Source organism: Chinchilla lanigera, unplaced genomic scaffold (genome assembly GCF_000276665.1).
Source record: "Chinchilla lanigera isolate Chin_1 unplaced genomic scaffold, ChiLan1.0 scaffold00049, whole genome shotgun sequence".
Taxonomy (NCBI): domain Eukaryota; kingdom Metazoa; phylum Chordata; class Mammalia; order Rodentia; family Chinchillidae; genus Chinchilla; species Chinchilla lanigera.
The window spans coordinates 14,865,931-14,887,915 of NW_004955450.1; the positions used below are offsets into that span (position 1 = coordinate 14,865,931).

Below are 21,985 nucleotides of genomic sequence, written 5' to 3' on the forward strand. Positions count from 1 at the left end.
TCGTCTGAACAGGACCCAGCTTCCGCCGCGCGGACGAGGGCCGTGTGGCCCTGTAGCCCTTGCCCCGGTACGCACGCTGCGACAGAATAACACCACCTAGGCAGTACAGCGGTGAAAGTGCAATGTCGTCTTACCCCAGGATCAAGTTATGTTTAAGACATTTACGCCTCTGCAGAAAAACTGGATTTAAGTGAAACTCCTTTATGACTGTACCTCGTTGGTGGCCATGGTGGCGTTTCAAGTGCTCCCCGGCCCCGCGTGCCTGGTGGCTGCTGCCCCAGGCGGCCCAAGCGTGGAGAGGCGCAGAATGAGAACGCCTTGCCCAGGCGCCTTCTCACGCTCTCGCAAACGTGACCCAGGTATTCCTCAGAACAGCGCTGCGTGCTGTTATCCACATTTTACAGGAGGAAGCTGAGCGTGGGGACTTTTAGTGGCCTGTGTACGTTGGTACAGTCAATGCGTAAAGGCTGTGGGTTTGCAGAGTGTGCCGTGAGGCTGTGGCCCATGCCAGGGCGCCTTCATCACAAATCTTCACGTATTTGAACAATCTTGTGTGAGTGAAGTGGAAACATTCAGACACATTTCTCGAGTCCTGGGGGGCAGGCACTGTTCTCGCGCACAAGAAGCACAGCTTCTGCTTTCATCCAGTTTACCACTGAAGTTACAGTAAGGCACTGTCAGCGAGATGCTTATCCCAAAATTAAGCTCTGGAGTTGCTTCAAGTGAAGGTGCTTTGTGTGGCAGACCACTGCGGCAGCTGCCCAAGGAGCTTCCTTTGGGGTCTCCAACCAGCTCTGTAAGACTAAACCACCTGCTTTGCAATATGCAGCTGCGGAGCCCTGGGGCTGGTGGAAATTTATGCACGAGTGAAAAGGATGTTTCCTAAACAAGGTCTTGAAAGAAATCTCATTGGATAAGTATGTCGGATGTCACCATTACACAAACAAGCTCAGAGACAGAGTGGTTAACCTCAAGTCACACAGCAAATTCCATCCAGGACGAGTACATTTTCCTTCCAGCTACTGAGTTATGCATGAGGAGGGAGTGAAGAGAGGAAGTGGGAGGGCGACTGAGAAGAGGCAACAGGCTGTGTGAGGCGAGGGTGTGAAACCCGTCCCCGTCCTTTCCACGCTGACGTGAGGATGGCTTCGTAACTCTGCTGAGCTTCAGAATCTCCGCTGGGAAACGGGGATGACACAGGCCTCCTAGAGCTGCGGTGCAGATCTGATCAGATTGTGTGTGCAAATGCTCCGACCTCAGGACGGTTCCTTCACTGTCTGCAAAGCAGCACTTCCTCTTGTCAGTCCTCACACCGTCCCTTTCAAATCTCACTCTCCAGTACCAAGAACTCTGGCCTCAGCCTCTCCTGGGACTGTATCCCATAACTCTGTTCATACCCTGGACCGCCTCGTGCTTCTCACCTCTGGAAACCTAGCCCGTCCCAGCTGGAACTGCACCTAAGACGCCTTTGCATGCGTTTGGGGAGGTGGGGGCCCTGACCGGCTTCAAAGAGCTTCTCAGACCTTCTTGCCTTTATCTCACAGCAGCCGATGTCGTCACCCAGATCTTATCACTAAAGAACCTCAAGTCAGAGAAGCTTAGTGATTTTCCCAAGGCCACACTCCGGAGTCTCAGAGGTTCTGAGGTCCGGAAGTCCCAGGTTCCAGTCTCACTTTGCCAATATCGTGGCCTCTGGTATTACAGAGCTTTCCTGAGCTCAGTTTCCCCAGCTGCAAAATGACATTTGTTGAGTGTCCTGTAAGGTTGTGTGTGCTGTGGGTGCAGTAGTGAGCAGGGTGTGCAAGGATCCAGTGCACCGCATCACCTCCACCCTACCCACCCTCCAGCCAGACAGATGCTCTTCCACCTTGAATGGCAGGACCATTCATCACCTTTATTGGGAGGCTTCGATTGCATATCTCAGAAGCTAACTGTAGCTGACAAAGAGCAGATAGGATTTTGCCAACACACTGTAAAGATCACAAAATGCAAGAGCTGAAAAATCACTTTCTAGGAAGGGACCGGGCCAGCTAGGAACCTCAGCAGGCCCTGGGTAGCCATTATTGGGTGACTCTGTGACATCTGCCGTTCCTCCTCATTGTACATCTCTCTGTGTATCTCCCTCCCCACTCCTAGCCCACAGAAGAGCAGATCTGGTGGTCCTAGCCAGGACCTCATACACTCTCCAGGCAGGTGGACAGGGCGGGTGGCAGCCCGCTGGGTCACTGTGGAATGGAAGAGACGAGTTCCATGAAGATGGGCACCTTCTTGTAGACCTCTAAATTCAGCTGTTGCGTGTGGAAGTCTTCTGTCCTTACCTCTGCTAGGCTACAGTTCCTGGGAGAGGGCAGGTGGGGTGAGGCCAAGAGGGTGTCCTGGTCTTATGCTCACATTCCATTTGGAAACCCACGGACTGGCCCAGGGCCTCACACAGACGTGATGCCAAGTAAATAGCAGGGATTTTGTCACTGATTTCATTACAGTCTTCTGTCTTTGCAGTCCAAAACATCAAATCCACTGAGGTATTTCCTGACTTCTCCCAACAACTAACCCTCAGCACTCCCACCTCCATGTAGCCGCCAAAACACAAACCAGGCAGCAGCAATTCACCTCATTTGCTTGCTGTTAGGAGCTCATAAGTTCGCTGGGCCTAACCACTTCCCCTCCCAGCCTCTGTAGGAGGTGACAAGGCCTGGCTGAGCAACTCAATAAGTGGTTATAATCAAAGCTGAATACAATTAATTGTGTAACTTTGAACTCTTCAGGTTTATTCTACAAAAACTACATCACAGCATCAGGGTATGATGAAGTCTTTCTAACAAAAGGAATGCAGAGAACTTGCATAAGCACTAGTTTGTGTTTGTGACCTGCATGCCCTCTAGCCATCAACAGAAACTCACATAGGTCAAACACAAATTCCTGAACAGGGGCCGGCCATTGAGCACACATCTCGATCTCGTCTGCGACGTCCACCTGCAGCCGGCCATTGACCACACATCTCGATCTCGTCTGCGACGTCCACCTGCAGCCTGCTGCAGACTTTTTTCTTCTTCTAGGCACAAACTCTAAATCTGCTCGTGTCTTGGGTTTGGTTTGGGTTTGGGTCTTATTTTCTTTTTCTCTGCAGTTCCCTTCAATTTGTTCTTTCAGATAGTTACCAACTTGCTAGAGGACATGTCAAAAATGAGAGCCATCTGCCTTTGACAAAATTTTTATCCAATTCAGCAGAGAGGATTTCCATGAAGAAAAACCTGAGAAATTAATTAATTAACTGTAACTGAGTTTCACCTCTTTAACCTTAACTCTCGAGCAAACCTGAGCTAAATAAACATCTGACCATTCAATCTCTTCCACTTAAGGTTAACTTGAGTTTATTATTCAGGCTACTGCCCTTGTGTATTAGGCAGTGCATAAATTACACATACTAATTACCCTGGATGGGGCACCACTTTAATGAATTCTTTTAATTAAACTGCAACACAGTGGTTTTGCACAGGATGGTCTATATTTCATCCTTAAACTATGTTAACCTTCATCTCTGTCTGGGCAACTCACCACATCCAACTGGAGAAGGTCTAAATTTAATTCCTCTAAGTATTCAGCAGTCCCCCTTCACTATCACAGGAAAATTTGAAAAATGCTTCTCTTCTGCTTGGAGGTTAAGAAATTAGATGCCTCTGTGAAAAGTTATGATTCTGCTGGGGATACTGACATGGGGGGAACAAAAGCAAAACAGCAAAACTGAAAGAATGACACTGACTGGCATAGTCCTGCCATCTCCAGCGTATAAATAACAGAAGTCATAGGAACAATGTCTGTAATCCTAAGCAAGAAGCATCCTGCACTTGGGGATCCTTGTATCCCTGAGTGTACAGTAAATAATCCTTACTGTGAGCCCAGTTTTCAAAAATACAATTAGTCCTCTATTATCTGGCACCATTAGGGGCGGTAGTGAGAGAGACCGGAAACAAGGATTTTAATGATGAGTATCTGTCTTGTCTTTTTTACTGAGCCCTTGCTTCTGGGCAGTAAAGTTCAGCGCTTTATGTTTTACCGCACTGATACTGTATACTCCTCCTTCTCTTCATCCTTTTCCTCCTCCTGCTCCTTTTCCTCCTCCTCCTGTTTTTTCTACTATGGCGCATCACCGTTTTTCATTCAGAAGATCAAAACAGTGAAACCAGCTAGGAAGAGACACACAAATCAGAATGTAGCATGGCAAGTGCTGGGATATGTGAACTAACTTACAAACACAGGGGAAGAATAATCCAACAGTGTTGGGGGGGCTCAGGGAGGGCTCCCTGGAAGGGCGGCATTAAGTGACATCTCGAGGCATGAATGTGAGAGTGTGTCAGGTTAAGCATCAGCCATTGAAGAAGGGGAGAAGGTGACAGCATGAGGTGACTCCATCCCTCTACAACTGTCCTCTCTAAAGAGAAGCCGTTAAAAGATATGCCGTGCTTTCCTGATGACATAGGGAAATAGTGTTTAAATCACTCTGATCTCTGATAGCAAGGTGATTAAGAGCAATGCTTTGTAAACGGCCTCAGAAAAATTGTTCACTCTGGAAAACAGCTGGACATGTCTAAAAAAATTTTCACCGAGCCCTCCTTTAACCTGAAGTTTTTCAAAAGCCACTGACCTGTAGGATATGACTGAAAACAACCGATCTCCGCTTTGATGAGGAAGAGAAAGAATAGAGGGTATTTTCATTGGCAAAACCTCACTCTTAATTCTGTATCATTATACCTAGGACAGCATCCCTCTCCTTTTCCTGATCTCCCCCTTGTAGCCGTCATAGAAGAAGGATAGGGAACATGAGGACCAAGATGGTCTCAGATGCCATACGTGCCCACTGATGGAGTACCCTGAAGTCCCTCACTCTGAGGACTTGAAGAGCCCTTCTATGAACGGGGTAGTTCAAACCAGGCAAAAGAATCCTGCTTCCCGTCACAGGGCAACAAATCCTGGAAAGAGGGACTTGGTAGAAGTTTGTAGTACTCCCCATGCCTCTTAGAAATTTCACTGGCAAGGCTGGCAATATAGCTCAGTGGCACAGTGCCTTCCTGGCAAGCACAAGGTCCTGAGTTTGATTCCATGCACCAAAAAAAAAAAAAAAAAAAAGAAATTCCATTTGCATAAAGCAATGAGAAGGGAAAGAGGCAAGCTGATTTATCTCTCCCCACCCCAGCACCTTTCAGTTATTTACTGAGCCACAGCTCTGGCCAGATGCTGGATGTCACATGGTTCCTGCTCGCCAGGAGCTCACAGGAAAAGAGCGGGTGGCAAAACCAAAACAAAACAAAAGAACACAGGAATAGGTGAAACTGTGTCCTTCAGGCAGAGCTAATCACAGGCCAGGAACTAAGACTCTTCCCCAGGAAGCTGAGAAGGCTGCATAGAGAGCCTTAAGCCCCAGAGCATGGCCCAGCACCGTGGCATACACGTATAATCCCAGCACTCTGGGAAGCTGAGACAGGAGCATCACAAGTTCAAGTCCAGCCTGGGTATCTTAGCGATCAAGTGAGACCCTGTCTCAAAATTTAAATGAGGAGGGCTGATGATGTAGCTTAGTGTGAAGGCCCTGGGCTCAACCCCCAGTACCAACTATCAAACAATCAGAAAACAAAAAAAACCAGTATGGCACACACATGCCTTTGACATGGACATATTCCTAACTGCTGAATGGATGCTTCCCATTTTAGTCTAAAGCAGAAGGAAGGCTGCTGTGTGTTGTATGGGACCTAATTTAAAGGTAGACAGTTGTATATTTTGGAAGTGGGTAAATCCAACAGATTTTTCTCTCCCCCAACACTCTCTTCAAATGTGGGGAATCTCACTGCTCGTTCAACAATCTATGACCAATCCTCAGCTCCAGAGTAAATTTTCACTGTGAGAGCAGTGGCTCTGGAGACAGTCAGCCCAAGTCCTTCTGCCTGTGCAGTGGGACACTGGCCGGGTCACTGAGCCTTCCTGACCCTCTCAGCTTCCTGTGGGACTTGGGTAGTAAGAGGACCTCCATCACAGAGTTACTGATGGTTGGTACATGAGATACCAGATGGCAAGGGCTTAGCAAAGTGATGGGCATCTAGCAGGTCATCAGGGTTAGCTATGATATTTAGTGTAAGGCAAATGTATCCGAGCCTTCTAAGCAAGGGGATTTTCTTGCTGAATTATCAAAAAACAGTTTCCAAAGGTGCTCGAATGTAGGAATGTTAGTTATTATCATACTACATTCACAAGGGCATGTGAACACACACACACACACACACACACACACACACACACACACAATTCATTTCAGTCACTTGGCATCTACCAAATGACACTGAGCACCATCTCCCTGTGAAGGAAAGACCCAGGAATTTTGAAGCACCCAGATGCCGCTTTGCTGCTTTCAACAGCTGAAAGGGAGAGTTGGACCCTTCTGGCCCTGTTGGCTTCTCCAAAATGACTGGCCACCCCTCCCCCCAGGGTACAAGTGTGGGCCTTTGCTTGGGTGTGCCCATGACGACAGGGCTGCTCCACAGAGCCAGAGCCCAGCTGGGGCAGGGGCTTTGTCCCCAAGGGACTCTCAGGCCTGCCTGTCTGCCAGTATCAAGTTCTTGTTGTCCCTTGCATCTCTTTCTTGGGCTTTCCCATCATCAGGGGATGTAATTAGGAACCAGGACAAGTGTGTGGCTTCAGGACCACATCATGACCCGGGAGGGGGAACAGGCCCAGTCTCAGGGTCTGGGGAACAGGACTGCATGAGCAGCAGGGCTGGCACCATAGCCTGCAATTGTCATGGCGTCGCTGTGAGTGGAGCCCAATGGCAGCCATGTTCCCTGTCACTCGGAGCCCAGCCGAGGGCACCAAAGGCGGTTTGCAGAAGACAGGGAACATATCTATCGGCCCATGGGAAGGAAAGAAGTACCAGGACAGCCCCGACCCAGGGCCACCAATGTTTGTGTCTCTTCTCTTTGAACAGACAAAGAATGACCAGGAACCTTATGTGCCTTATTTCCAGAGTTGTGGAGCAAGGGCCAAAATCAAGTTCCAGAGAGTTAAAATTAGGAAATAAAATTTGAAAGAATAAATTACTATGTATTTACAGTGGACTGCTAGACCGCTAAAGGAAGGGGTGGGGACACAGGAAGAGCTCTGTACAGTTTATGTAAAAAGGTTGGAGGGGAGGTGGTTGTGTTCAAATTGGCATGGTGGTGCATACCTGTAATCCCAGGACTCTAGAGGGCTGAGGCAGGAGGATTTCCAGTTCAAGCTCAGCCAGGGGCAAATGAGACCTTGTATTTTTTTTTTAAATTTTAAAAGGGCTAGGTATCCCCAGGACTACCCCTCCCCCCAAAAAAATCCAATTAATAACTATGGTTCTCTGTTTGAGGGAGGCAAAAAGATTCTGAATAGACGGGGATTGAGTGGAAATTTTTACTGTATACTTTAACTTCATTTTTAAATGTACTATTCCTCCAAAAAAGTTAAACAAATTTAAATGTGTTTAAAATTTTTGAAAGTGATATTATGCAATATCGACAGGCCATTAGAGACTGTACACTAGTAGATTTATAAATACATTTTTATTAGCTTGTTTCTACATCCATCTTTCCACATAAATAAGGCTATTTGATTTTCAATGTTATCTCCCATAAGTGATTATCATATGATGTAGTAACTTATGCATTGCATATTTTATACTGAACATTTTTATCTCAAGGAAAAAAACCAAAATAAATATGCCATATTAATTAACAAAATCTGAGATTAAATGTGGTTATGTGTTAATAACTAGAGATTTATACCATTGGGTCTACTGGTTCCCCAGACTTCAGAATCAAACCAAAATTGTATTGCTAACCATCCTGGGGATCCAGGTTGCAAACAGCATTCAGGATGTCAGAGGACTTCTCCACCTGGGAGAGACAGAAAGAGCAGAAATCTCCTACTGATTCTGTTCTCTGGAGAATCATGACTGCTCCAATTAATACAGCCAGTGTTACATGTTAGGAAATACAGTTTTGTTGATGGCGCTGTTGTTGACCTTCTTTACAGCACTGGCAGTTGAAACTCATGCATTCTAGCTAAGTACTCTACCACCAAGCTACATCCCCAGCCAGAAATGGAGATGTTTCTAGGCCTTCTGCTGACTCCAGCTCTCCTTGGACGCACATGTGTAAAGTAACACCTACACCTCTCACTGTGTTAATCTAAAAATTTCCATCCCAAATTGCTAGACAAATGTTATTTTCAAATTTAAATTAATGTTGGCTAATGAAAAATGAAAGTGGCTGTATACTAGAAAATAGCAAATAAAGAAATTTTCACTTTATGTACCAACTGAAATATAGCAACAATGTTAAGGACGAGCAGGTCAGTTTGGGAGTGAGAGATTTCTGGAAAGCCCTGAGCTAATTTGTGTCTTGGGACAGAGGAGGTTCTGAATTAATATAACAGAGAATTGGAGAGTAGGCCTTTTTCGTAATCAAGTGTGCCATTGTTGTCTTAACAAAATACCACTGGCAGGGTGGATTAAGAAACAGAATTTACTTACATTACTTGAGGCCCGAAGTCTATGATTAAGGTGCCAATCTATTCCAGTTTTAGAGCAGGCTTTTGCCTCCTTTGTGTGTCCTCATATGGCTTTTCTCTGGAGTGTGTGTGTGTGTGTATGTGTGTGTGTGTGTGTGTGTGTGTAGTAAGAATGAACAAGCTCTGCTGTCTGTTCTTGTTTTATTTTATTTTATTTTTCTGATGCTGGAGACTGAACCCAGGACCTCACACATGCTAGGCACATGCTTTACCACTGAGAGATGCACCTCTAGGAAGTGTCTCTTGTTATAAACACATTAGTCCTACCTGACCAGGGCCCACCTTTTGGACCTCAGTTAACCTTAAGTAATTCCAAAAGCCTCACCACCAAATCCAGCCACCTTGTGGATTAGGGCTTCCACATATGAACCATTGTGGGACATAAACGCTGGTCTATAACAAGAGTCAGTGTCAAAGAAAGAATGCTCTAAATCACAGCCTGACACTCTGTCCCTATCTCCTGTGCAAAGCTTGTCGAGGTAAGGATTCTACCCTGGTTAAAGACCACCAGGAAACAAGAATAAATGAGGAGACCTTGGGGTTTCAGCTTTGTGCTGCAGCTTCATCCATTTCGCCTTTCACATCAGCATCTCAGACCTCACCAACATGTTCAGGTTGTGACCCCTCTGATGGAGGAAATAAGGCTTGCCTTACCTTAACAGGCAATTAGCTTTTACAATTAAATAGAGCCATGATTAATGACCTTGCTCAGAGTTCTTCCTCAGTGTGCATATCAATCCAGGCAGAATGCTCACAATCCCCAGGAACTCATTCTTTGGGTTGACTGTTCCCCATCCTCATGCCTCCAAAGCTGAGGAAGACATGATCTCTGCTCTCCAGGAGACAGAATTGAGTCTGAAGAGCTCTATGAACAGACCAAGCGCAGCAAGGGAGAAATGTCCTTAGTTTTTCTGATGTCTGACACAGCACTTACAAGCTACACTTCATCGAAGTCTTCACCATTATGGAAGAAAACAGCACCATATACATCCAGAAGAAATTCTGGACCATTGGTGCGATGACAGTTTTTTAGGATGTCTTCAAATGAGAGAAAATGTTCCAACTGTACAAACTAAGAAGTCAGAAGTTTACTCAAAGAAAATTTAAGGCAAACTGCCAATTGTCCAGTTAATCGTTTTCTCATAAAAAGAAAAACTCCTACCCACTTTTTAAGAGCCAACTCTACCACAAAACTTCTTCCAATTCTGATGGATGGAAAGGGCCACTTGCCCTCAGAACACTGCAGAACTCTGCCCCAGGAAGCTGCAGTTCCACCCGAAATGCTGCCTCCTGCAACTCCTTTATCACCTAGGGCAGGAAGGCATTCTAAAAGCCAAATATCAGAGCCGTAGGTTGTGAGACTAGGAAACTCTCCAAGAGATCCCTTGATTCCCCTTCCTCCATTTATAGGTGGGGAGACTGAGGCCCAGGTAAGGATTCCTGTTGAGAGATTAGGCCTCTGATGACTTAAAGAAGGCAGAAGGGCTTGGTAAAACACCCAGAAGGGTTGCCCACCCACATGGAGACCTTTGCAGGCTGGAGAGCAGGAGGGAGGATCCCAAGGATGAGGTCACAGAGGAGGTAGGTCTGAGCCTGCAGGGATTCTTGGCTTACAGAGTCATTCTTTGGAAGGGAAATTGGAACCACTGAAAGGATTTTAGTTTTAGAAAATTAGCTTTAGTGAAGTACTATTTACACAGAGCAAAATTCACCAATTTTAAGTGCACAATTCGGTTAAGTGTTAACATGCATTTAGTTTCCAGTGCCACCACAATCAAGGTATAGAGAACCTCCGCGAGTTCCCTCACCCCTCATGGCATCAACCTCTGTCCCCACTCTCAGCTCCTGGCAACCACTGATCTGATTGGATTCCATGTTTGCCTTTTCCAGAATGTTATATAAATAGAGTCATTGTTCATGTAACCCTTGGCTTCTGACTTCTTTCACTTACAGCAGTGCCTTTGAGGGTCAGTGAGGTGTTGCGTGTATCAGAAGGTCACTCTCTTTCTTGTTGAGGAGTATTGCATTGCATGACTGTGCCATGCCTTAGCCGTTCACTGTGCCAGTTGAGTTGGTTCCAGTTTGCAGCCATTATAAATAAAACCGCTATGAACACTTATGTGTAGGACTTTATGCAGAGCTTTTATTTGTCCTGGATAAATCCCTAGGGGTGGCAGTTTGAGGTCTTATGGTAATTGTACATTTAACTTTCTGAGAAACTACTCAATTCCTTTATGAAAGGGTTTCCCATTTGTATTGCCACCGACAATATACAGTCTTGTACCCTCACAAACACTCAGTATTGTCAGGTTTTAAGTTTTAGCATGGCTCATTAATGTGTCTTAATTATGTCTTGAAATAGGGCAATTTTAATTTGTCTTTCCCTAGCCAATAGTGTTTTTAAGGGTGCAGCTTTTAAGTACTTATTTGCCTTCCATATTCTTTCCTTGAAGTGTTTATTCAAATATTTTGCCCATTAGTTTTAGTCTTCTTATGATTGTTGTAGAAGTTCTTTATGTATATTGGATATAAGTTCTATCAGATATATTTCTTGTGTTTTCATTTCATTTTTCTTAATTCTAATGGCCAGCATTTTTACTGGTGCATGTTCTTATATATTTTTCTTTTCTTTTTTAAATACTAGGGATCAAATCCAGGTCATTCTACTACTGAACTACACCCCAGCCCATTTAAATTTTCTTTTAAGTTTTTAATTATTTAATAGTACATGTCTCCAATATGTAACAATTGTATTTGCCAGGAGGAGTTGGTACATGTATACAACACATATTACTTACTTTTACTTCTTCCCCTCTTCCATCTCTTACTTCCATTCCCATTTGCAAAAGATCTCTCTCCCTATTTCCTACTATCCATTTTTTATTTTGCTCTTTAAATTACTGATACTTTGAGGTTCTCATATAAAAGAAGCCATGAACTATTCAAACTTATTCATCTCACTTAACACGATGGTCTCAAGATGTATCAACTTTCCAACAAAGGACTCAAATTTATCCTTCTTTATGGAAAAGTAGTACTCCATTTTGTATAAATACATTTTCTTTATCCATTCATCTTTTGATGAACATACAGGCTGCTTCATGCATGTCCATGTTCATAGCAGCTAAAAGTTTATTATTGTTTCTCCCTAAAATTTTAGGAAGATATGGTTTCCCTATTCCCAATATTGTTTCTTCCTAAAAGTTTAGCTGCTAGGAACATGGATATGCATGAATCGCTGTAAAATTATACTGTATATTTAACTCTTTTGAGAAGTTACATAGAAGGGAAAGAGCAGAGTCAAATGGAATTTCTAGTTTCAGTTTTGTGAGGAATCTCCATACTGATTTCCAGAGTGGTTGTACAAGTTTTCACTCCCACCAACAGCAGAAGGGTGCCTTTGTCTCTGCAGCCTTGCTAGCACTTATTATTATTTGACTTCTTGATGGTGGCCATTCTTTCTGAAATAAGACAGAATCTTAGAGTTATTTCAATTTGCACTTCTCTGATGGCCAGAGATGTTGAACATTTGTTTATGTATTTGCTGGTCATTCATACTTCTTTTTCTGGAAAAAAAAAAAAAAAAAAAAAAGGAATTTGTACTTTTTCCTGAAAAGCATTGATTCATTCTGTTGCTCATTTTTTATTGGATTTTTTATTTGGGGAGATCTAATTTTTTTGAGTTATTTATATATTCTAGATATTAGTCCTCCATCAGAGGACTAGATAGCAAAATTTTCCCCCATTCTGTAGGTTGTATCTTCACTCTGTTGGTTTTTCCTTTGCTATGCAGAAGCCTTTTAATTTGATATAATCTTGTTTGGTGATTCTTGGCATTATTTCTTCTGCAATTGAGATCCTATTTAGAAAGTCTCTATGCCTATATCATCAAGGGTTTTACCAATTTTATCTTCCAGGAGATTGCTTCTGTTGTAATATTTAGATCTTTGAACACTATTTTATTTTATTCTATTTTTGATGCTTGGTGAGATATATGGGTATAAACACAATTTTCTGCATGGGGGTAGCCAGTTTTCCCAGCACCATTTGTTAAAGTGGCCATCTCTCCTCCAGTGTATATTTTTGGTCCCTCAGATGGCTGAATGTGTCTGGGGTTGTTTTTGCCCTCTCTAATCTGTTCCATTGATCCACAAGTCTGTTTTTGTGCCAGTACCATGCTGTTTTTATCACTGTGACTTTGTAATACACTTGAAATCTGGGGTTGTGATGTCTCCTGTTTTGGTCTTGTTTCCCAAGATAGCTTTTTCTAATTTTTTTTTTTTTTTTTTCTGGTTCCATATGAATTTTTGGACTTTTTTTCTAGTTCTGTGAGGAATGCTGTTGGTATTTTAATTGAGATTGCTTTAAATTTATAGATCAGTTTTAGAAGCATGGCCACTTTGACAATATTGTTTCTCCCTATCCAGGAACAGAGGGATGCCTTTCCATTTTGTGATGTTTTCCCTGATCTCATTTTCCAGTGTACTAATTTTTGTTATAGAGGTTTTTCCCTTCCTCAGTTAGATTAATTCCTAAGTATACAATTAAGCAATTGTGAATGGTATTGTTTTCCTAATTTCCTTCTGGGTGAGTTCATTATTGGTATACAGGAACAAAATTGATTTTGTGTGTTGATTTTATATCCTGCCATCTTGCTGTTATGACTTGGGTCCAGATGTCCCCTCCAAAGCCTCATGCAGTCATAGGTGGGGGTTTCTCAGAGATGATTGAATCCAGAGTGTGTGATTGATTCATGGTGCAATGCTAGGATTAACATTGAGTGATTACTACATCAGTTCCCTGACTGGCTTGGTACTGCCCTAATCCCAGAAGCCTGGATACAATATAAGGGACAGAAAGAGGCTTACTTGTCTCTTGCCTCTGCCCACCACAAACTGTTTCTCCACCACAATGCCTGTCTGCCGTGCCACCCTGCCTTGGAGACAATCAATTATGGACTGAAACCTCTACAGACTGTGAGCTAAATTATCCTTTCCTCCTTTAACTTTGCATGTCAAGTATTTTGTCTCAGCAGTGAGAGAAAAGTAACTAAGACAGAATTTGGCACCAGAGAAATGGCATCATTGCTGTTACTATACCTAATCATGTGGTTTAGGAGACTTTGAGATTGGCTTGTGGGAAGAGTTTGGAAAGATTCATAGATGCAGGCTGAAAAAGTAGAGCTGGAACACCTGATTCTGTATGTGATGGGACATTCTGGTCAGAGTCAGAAGACTAGAATTTTGGCAGAAAACTTACCAATAAAGACCAGGCTTGGGGGGCTGGGGATTTAGTTCAGCTGCACAGCGCATGCCTGGCAAGCACGAGGTCTTGAGTTTGATTCCTGGTACCAGAAAAAAAAAAAAAAAAAAAAAAAAAAAAAAAAAAAAAAAAAGAGGGGTTTCTGCTGGAAAGGACTACATTAGCTATTGGACTTAGATGACATATGCTTTGGCTTGACAGAAAGTTGTCTGCATTTTGCTCATGTCCAGAGACTTGCCCTGAGACTGAGATTATGGGTGGCAGACCAGCTAATCTTGCAAAAGAAATTTCAAGGCAGTCTAATGTTAAGGTGGTGGCATGGCTACTGCTGAGGGCTTTTAGCCAGATTTTTATTGAGAATCAAGAGCAGAGTCCTAAAAAATAAAGAGCCAGAGTCCTGCCAAATGGTTTAAAACATTGTAAGTTTGGCCAGAAAGGAAACTCCAGTAAAGTTGTGGCCTGCAAAGATGGAAGAGAGGAGAAATTGGTCACTGAAAAGACTAGCAAGAAAAAGCCAAGTATTTCAGAAGCAAACAACAGAAAAGGTGAACTGAGAACATCACAAGAACCAGCAGGACTCCAGCCTTTGCAAACTAGGAATTGCAAAGGTGAAAGACTGCTTTGAGAGGACAGCCCCAGAACACCTTGTTTCAGAATGGCAGCAACCTAAAGAATTTGTCCCTCAGGAGTGGGTGCAGAGTGCTTACTTGACCCTACAACAAGAAAGAAGTCTAGCTACTGCTCCAGCTAGAAGCCATCCATGTGATGGATGGCCCTGATGCCATCCATGTAGTCCTGGTTTAGGTGCATGGTGAATGCAAGAGTTGTGGGGTCAGGAAGGCTTCCACCCAATTTTAGAAGAAGTCCTGGGAGACCAGGCAGTGTGCCCCTGAGAGGGCAGTGTATAAAAGTGAGTGTGAAGCTGACAGTGGAGTGGAGATCCCAGAAATCTGGAGAAGACAAGAATGTGGATCATCTGAGGAAAACTGTAAGAACGGAGCAGAATCAGCCCAAGAGAGAAGCCACGGGAGCTACAACCAACAGAAATGCCATAAAGGCGGGGCCACCCAAGCCCTTTGGAGTTCCCATCTTGCCACAGATTGCCTCAGATGGAGCTACAGAACTTAATGCTTACCCTGCTGAATTTTGGACTTGCTTTGGTTGCATCCCTTTGTATCCCCCTATTTGTACCTTTTGGAATGGTAATATCTATCTTGCACCATTGAATGTTGCAAGTATTTAACTACCTTTCCATTTGTGTAGGGGCTTGCAGCTAAGTTTGCCTTAAATCAGAGGAGACTTGGGACTTGGACTGTTCAGCAATGCTGAAATTGTTAGAACTTTGGCAATTCTTGGCAATGGACTAAATGCCTTTTGTATAAAGGAATGTGCAAGAGTCTTCAGGAGTGCCAGGGGTAGAATGTTATGGCTTGTATCTAGGTTTCCTTCCAAAGTCTCATGTAGTTATTGGTAGGGCTTTTTAAGAGGTGGCTGAATCTACAGTGTGTGATTCATTCATGGTGCAATGCTAGCGTTAACTGTGGGTGATTACTAAATCAGTCCACTGATTTGTTTGGCACTGCCCTAATCCTAGTAACCTGGATACAGTATAAGGGACAGAAACAGGCTTGTCTTGTCCCTTTCTTACTTTTGCTGTCCTCTGCCTACAGTGAACTATTCCTCCTCTGCCATGTGCCACCCTGCCTTGAAACCAGTCAACTATGGACTGAACCTCCAAGAACTGTAAGCCAAATAAACTTTTCACCCTTTAACTTTGGGTGCTGGGTATTTTGTCTCAGCAACAAGAAAAGTAACTAAGGTACTTGCTGAAGGAGTCTTTTGATGGAAATTTTGGCTCTTCTCTGTAAAGAATGCAGCCATCATGTCATCCTCCACTACACATGTACCTTTTGTTTAGTTTTCTTGCCTGATTGCTCTGGCTAATTTTTCAAGTACTATATTGAACAAGATTAGTGACAGTGGATGTTGTTATTTTTATGGTTTGTATCTAGATGTCCTCCAAAGCCTCATGTGCTCATAGGTGGGACTTTGGGGAGGTGTTTGGACCATCAGTGGATTATTCCATTGATGAGTTTATACTAAGTGTGATGTTGGGAGCTGGAGCCTAGTTGGAAGTGGGGAGTCACTAGGAGTGGGACCTCGAAGGCTCTATCTCCCCCTCCTCCCTGATCTCTCTCCTGCCACCATGTTTCTCCCCTGCCACAGCCCTCTGCCATGCTGCCCTGGGTTGGAACCTGGCAGGCACTTAATAAATTTCTTTTCTAACTTTAGCCTGTCATGGAGAAGCACTCACTTTCAGAGTAAAACCCCATGCTGTTTTTGCAATTTACAATAGCTGTGGGCTTTGGGAAACTAGCCCTGCCAGCCAGGTCCTTTATTTCTCTCTGGGGCTGCTGACCCTCTCCACATTCCTTACATTAGTGGAGACAGGTCTTCCTCCCCCAGGAGCTGGGGTTAGCATTCCAGCCTCCTTCCTTCTTTTCCCCATATTGTCTTCAGATTCTCCAGGTTCTCTGTGATTTCTAGCTTCCTCCGTGGTTCTTTCTTAATTACAAGAGCTTTTCCCCCTTTTCTTTTTGCTGAATTGCTTTCCAGGTACTGTAAGTTCAGGTCCTAGAGAGACTGTGATATGCTGTCATATTCCTTTCTCCAAATTTTTAAAACTTTGAGACAAGGTCTTGATACCTTGCCCAGACTGGACTCAAATTTGTAATCTTCCTGCTTTAGCCCCCACAGTGCTGAGATATTATAGCTGTATGCCACCATGACAAGCCTCATTTTGTCTTCTCTGTCATCTACATTTTCATATAAATCTTATAACCAGCCTTGCAATTCCAACAAAATCCTCCAGAGAGTTTTGTGTTAAAAAACAAAGTGATGTTTATGACTGATTGCTAAGATTTGCTCAATGTCAAAGTACTTAGATGGTCCAGCTGCAAGTGCGTACTGTACAGCGGTATCTCAAATCTGTTAGGTAGGAGGAAAATAGGCAAGCATCACCTTATCAGTAACAGTCCTCAAGTAAGCCTCGAGGTGTTGCATCACCTAGGGGGGCTTTATCACTAGAAGGTTTAAGACTATCGGAAGGTTAAATATTTGGACCAGGCCCAGTAGATGAATCAACGCAGGCTGCCTTTGACAAACCATGTGGTGCTGAAGAGACCATTGCTGAGCCCGAGGAATTCCTCCCAAAGCTGAGATACTGAGAACCTTCTAGGGTCCATATCCCTTGTTCTTTCCTGGCAGCAAAGGATCACAAAACAAGTAAGAGTTTTGAGAGCAGCTGGTTTGGGTTCCTCTTGCTCTTCTGTAGAATCTGGGCCTTTCTAGGGTTGCACTGGTACCTTTCAGTGGGAGGAATCTAAGTCTAGTCTAACTCCTAAGTCAGCAGAGGGAGAATTTGTAGCTTCCCAAATCATCTCCCTGCCCTTTTGTTGCATTTTTGCCCAATAGCCAGTCTCACATACAAATAGAATAACTTTTGAGCTGGGCATGGTAGCACACGTCTGTGATCCCAGCACTTAGGAGGCTGAAACAGGAGGATCACCATGAATTCAAGGCCAGCCTGGGCTACATAGTGAGTTCAAGGCCCACCTGGGAAACTTAATGAGAACTTATCTTGAACCAAAAACAAAAACACCTTTTACTGGAAGTGGCAGCACACACCTGTAATCCCAGGACTCTGGGAGGCTGAGACAGTCTAGCCAACTTACTGACTTGGCAACAACCTGTCTCAAAATTTAAAAAAACAAAAAAATTAAAGGGATGGGTTGTAGCTTATTGCAGAAGCCCCGGTTTCAATCCCCAGAATTGAAACACAAAGGTTTTGGTCCTACCACCAACATACTTTCCTCCTGGTAATGCTCCTTCTTAGCACTGGTCTTCCCTGTCTTCCCTTTTGCAGAACACAGGCCCTCTCATCCTCTTGGGATGACTTTGTTCCAGCATAAGACATTTGAATGTACTGTATGACTGTCACAGGAAAGTGTGGAAGTTGTCCTTTGATTATTAACAATGTGGCTTTGGGCAAAGCACCTGACCTAAATTTTACCTATTTTAGTTAAACAGAACTATCACATTAACTGCCCCGTCCACCACAAGATAAGCACATTCTATGAACCCTGGACTACAGCATGCAAACACCAGTCACTCGAGTTGCAAATAATTAAGGGCATCACCTCTGTAGACCTGCTTACATATTTTTAAAATGTATTGAACTAACCCTGTGTTCATAGGATAGCTGCAATGTGTTTAGTGTAGTTTACAATGGAGTAGAGACAGGTATAGTTACAACGTCTATTCCCCAAGGAGATTGTAAAGTAAGAAAGTGACCAGGAAATAAGAGAGACACTAACAGCTCATATTTGGGTGTGCTTCTGCGTTTGCTGGTTTCTTTCATGTGCTTTCTTTTATCTCGTTCTCACTAACTCTGCTTTGTGTTTGTTTTACATGTGACCCCAAAAGCTTAGGTGACTTCACTAAAATTACAAAGCTCATTGATAGAGACTTCCCTCTCTGCATGTGCTCCTGATGCCACGATGTACTGAACTGCCACAGGTGCAGAGCAACAGTGCCAACCCAGTGACCATGGACTGCACCTCTGAGATCTTGAGCCAATGCCAGTCATTCCTCCTTTTAATTGATTTCCTTAGGTAGTTTGTCACAGTAACAGAGAGCTGACTGACACAAACCCAAGTACAGGGGCTGGGGATTTAGCTCAGTGGCACAGCGCCTGCCTGGCAAGTGCAAGGTTGTGAGTTCGATTCCCGGTACCAGAAAACAAATAAAACAACAACAACAAAAAAACCCAAGTACAGATGATCTTCTAACTTGAAAATCAGAAACTCTCTTCTGGTGGCTTTCAAACCTTGATGTGATTATGAATCATTGAAGGATCTAGTAACAAACGCACATTCCCTAGTTTCACTGGCACTTTCTAAATCAGTTGAGTGGGGTCCAAGGGTCTGACCTTTAACAAACATTTCAGATGGTTCTCTTATCACGACCTGCAGTTTTTCTCCCAGCTGTTTACCCTTCTGGAACAGACTACTGAAAGCAGACACACAACTGCTGTAGTCCACATACCTGGCATGCAGGGTAAAGTGGTCATGTGCACAAATTCTGGAGACAGCCTTGCCTGCATTTAAACCCTGCTTTTATCATGTGCTAACAGGGCAAATTATGCATCCACTCTGAGCCGACATTTCCCCATTTATGACGTGGAATAATGCCAGTCACAACCTCAGAGCTTTGTGCTGAAGATGAAATAAGTAATCATAAAGTAATTAGAGCAATGCCTGGCACCGAACAAGCACTGCGTTCTTACAAAAGAGAAAGTGACCCACAGAAACACTGCCAAGTGACAGATGAGACGAGACAGCCTTTGGGGACGGCAGAAGCCTCATCTATTGCCTTAAAGAATCCTATTCTGTCTCCTCACAGCCCACTTGTCCCAGCTTGTAGACCCCCCCATCTTGGCACCAGTCTCTGGGAAGGCCAATGAGAATCAGTTACTGTTCCTTTGCAAAGGAGCCAGAAGGTTCTGAGCAACTCTCCAGCTTTAAGTTGACTTTGTGGCTTTATCCCATTTAAATCCACATCCTCTGGTGAAGGAAATAAACCAACACAGTAAAGCTTGCTGATAGCCACTCCATCTGTATTATGGCACACAATGATGGCTGGAAGTTAAAGGTTTGATATATAGGTCTATTTTTTTATTGCCAGTCCCTGCCCCTGAAGAAAGTATTAAAATTTCCAGATGAGTAACCAAACAATAAATAGATGAGACAGTTGCTGTGAATATCTGATTTTTTGCATAATAATGAGATATTGCTGGATAATGCTCTCTGCCATCCCCAGTTTGTCTAAATTATCATTTTGATTGGTCAAATGCATAAGAAAGATATACCAATAAAGTCGTGTCAAGTGCGCCACTGTAAATTGATGCAGGGCGGAGGTTTCCTTAGGTCTGAGGTGAGGTGGGGGCAGGGAGAGCCGGTTCTTCAGTCAGTAACTTCAGGTCGGTGTTTTCTTCAGCCAATTCATAATCAAAAGCATCCGAATGCCGAGCTTCTCCAGGGCCACATGCATAAACATGAGGTGGCTTGCACCTTCTGAGGCCTTGTGTGTTGTTTTTGGAATTGAAAATAAGAACCAAACTCAGAACAGAAAGGTTGTTCCAGGATGTCTGAGGTTTGTTTTGTGCGGAACATTTTCCCCTTGATTTTACATCCCTTGGACTTCACATCAGAGCACTGATAGAACTTTTGAATCAGAAAGACCAATCATTAGGAAGCCCGGTGTCAGCAAATCCAAATAGCTCTTCTTCCAGCTTTGAAAAAAAAGGAAGAATTCTGCAAGTTCCGAAGTGGGATGAAAACTCAACTTGCCTGCAGTGATTTGACTTGCAGCTCCTCTTTCTTCTCGGTTATGTAACACTTGGTTTAATACATTTGGTCACTCATCCTGCGTTTTATATTTTTGAGAAGTTTTTCTTTTGTAGTGCAGCATGATCCTTCTCATTCTTTGTTGTCACTTAAGCCTTCCACAGCTCCACCTGTGAGCCCCTGCGGGTTAGGGGCTCCATGCTGACACGATGTATGTGGTCTGCCGCGCTTCACATAGTAGGCGCTCAGACACACGCCACCCTAGCACTCAAACAGCCTAGATGCTAAACATGTCACCAGGCTTTGAAGTTGTCGGTGCCAAGCACAGAATAGTGTGGAGTTTATCATAATTAAGTATGGCATTCCTTTATCAAGCACCAGCCACACACCAAGCACCATGCAGATGCTAAGTCATTATGTGCATCTCAGCAAGAGGAAGCTTCACATCGTAGGGGGAAACACTGAAAACGCTTGGTGGCTGGGCCAAGGTGGCAGAGTCAGGCAGTGAACTAGCACCTGACTAAGACTCTGCTTCTTTTGCTGGGCCGCGTACCCTTTGTCACTTCGTACTCTTTTGGCTTTGACCAAGGCCGTCCAACCTCTTGGCTTGCCTCGGCCACACTAGGTGAAGAGGAAGTCTCCTAGGCCCCATGTAAAACATATAACATAGTTAATGCACATAAGTAGCAAAACTTCTATTATTTTCTAAGCTTTGCTTCTGTTTTCTATATTTTAACTTATTGAGTTGTTTTACAAAATGACAGAAGCACAAGTTTACTAATTGAGTAGGAAAACTTCCATGTCTGCTTCCTAACAATGAATGTCTGCTTTCTCCAGCATGAACACGTGTAGGTGGGTTGAAGTACTATCGCTGGTAATCACAGCGTTTCGCTCACCAAGTCACACAAGCGCATGTTTCCAAGCGTAAGGGCATGAGGCAGGTAGAAGGGAGGGAGTCAGCGCTGTTTGGGGCCCTTCCCCACACAGAGAACTTGTTGCCTACACAGGCCATGCACAAGTGCCAAGCAATCAAGGCATGAAAAATACCACTAAAAATCATAATAGTGATAAAAGTTTATGACCTTGTGGGTCACTTATGTCCCTCCCTATAGGCAGGAAAAAGAACAAAAGATACATGAAATATTTTATCTATGATTCTTTCCCATGCTTATATTTTTTATTTTATCTAATGTGCAAATTAAACTGTTCTGTTATGTCTTATATCTAGATGTCCCCCAAAGCCTCATGCAGTCTTAGGTGGGGCTTTTGGGAGGAGGCTGCAACTAGAGAGTGTGATGCTGGGACTGATTCATGGTTCAATGCTAGGATTAAGGCTGCCCCACCCTGGGTGTGCATGGTAGGGAGCCTGGATAGGATATGCGGGACAGAAAGAGGGCTGCTGCTGTTGCTGCTTGTTGCTTCCTGCTTGCCGCTTGCTATTTCACTGCTTTGCTGCCTTCTGCCTGCCATGAACTGTTTCTCCTCTGCCATGCCACCCTGCCTTAGAGCCCAAGATTACGGACTCCAGCCTCTAAAAACTGTGAACTAACTAAACCTTTCCTCCTTTAACTTTGGGTGTTGAGTATTTTCTCTCAGCATGAAAAAACTAAGACAGTTACAAATAACAAAGGAAATTTTCAGTTGTGGGAAATTAAACATATAAAGTCAACTAGACGCCTGGGAGTGTAGCTCAGGGGTGAGCACTTGCTTTACATGAGCAAGGTCCTGGGTTC

General features: G+C 43.8%; 1 protein-coding gene across 1 annotated transcript in view; it reads right to left on the reverse strand.

Annotated features, from left to right (window-relative positions):
• Positions 1–2,010: 2,010 nt before the first annotated feature.
• Foxb1 (forkhead box B1) overlaps positions 2,011–21,985 on the reverse strand; it is a 35,050-nt gene continuing 15,075 nt past the window's right edge. Inside the window, exons 3-4 of the mRNA XM_005393895.1 lie at positions 2,901–3,165; positions 2,011–2,225 (exon numbers count right to left, since the gene is read on the reverse strand). Coding sequence (XP_005393952.1) covers positions 2,011–2,225; positions 2,901–3,165 — 480 coding nt within the window. The remainder of the gene's footprint in view (positions 2,226–2,900; positions 3,166–21,985) is intronic.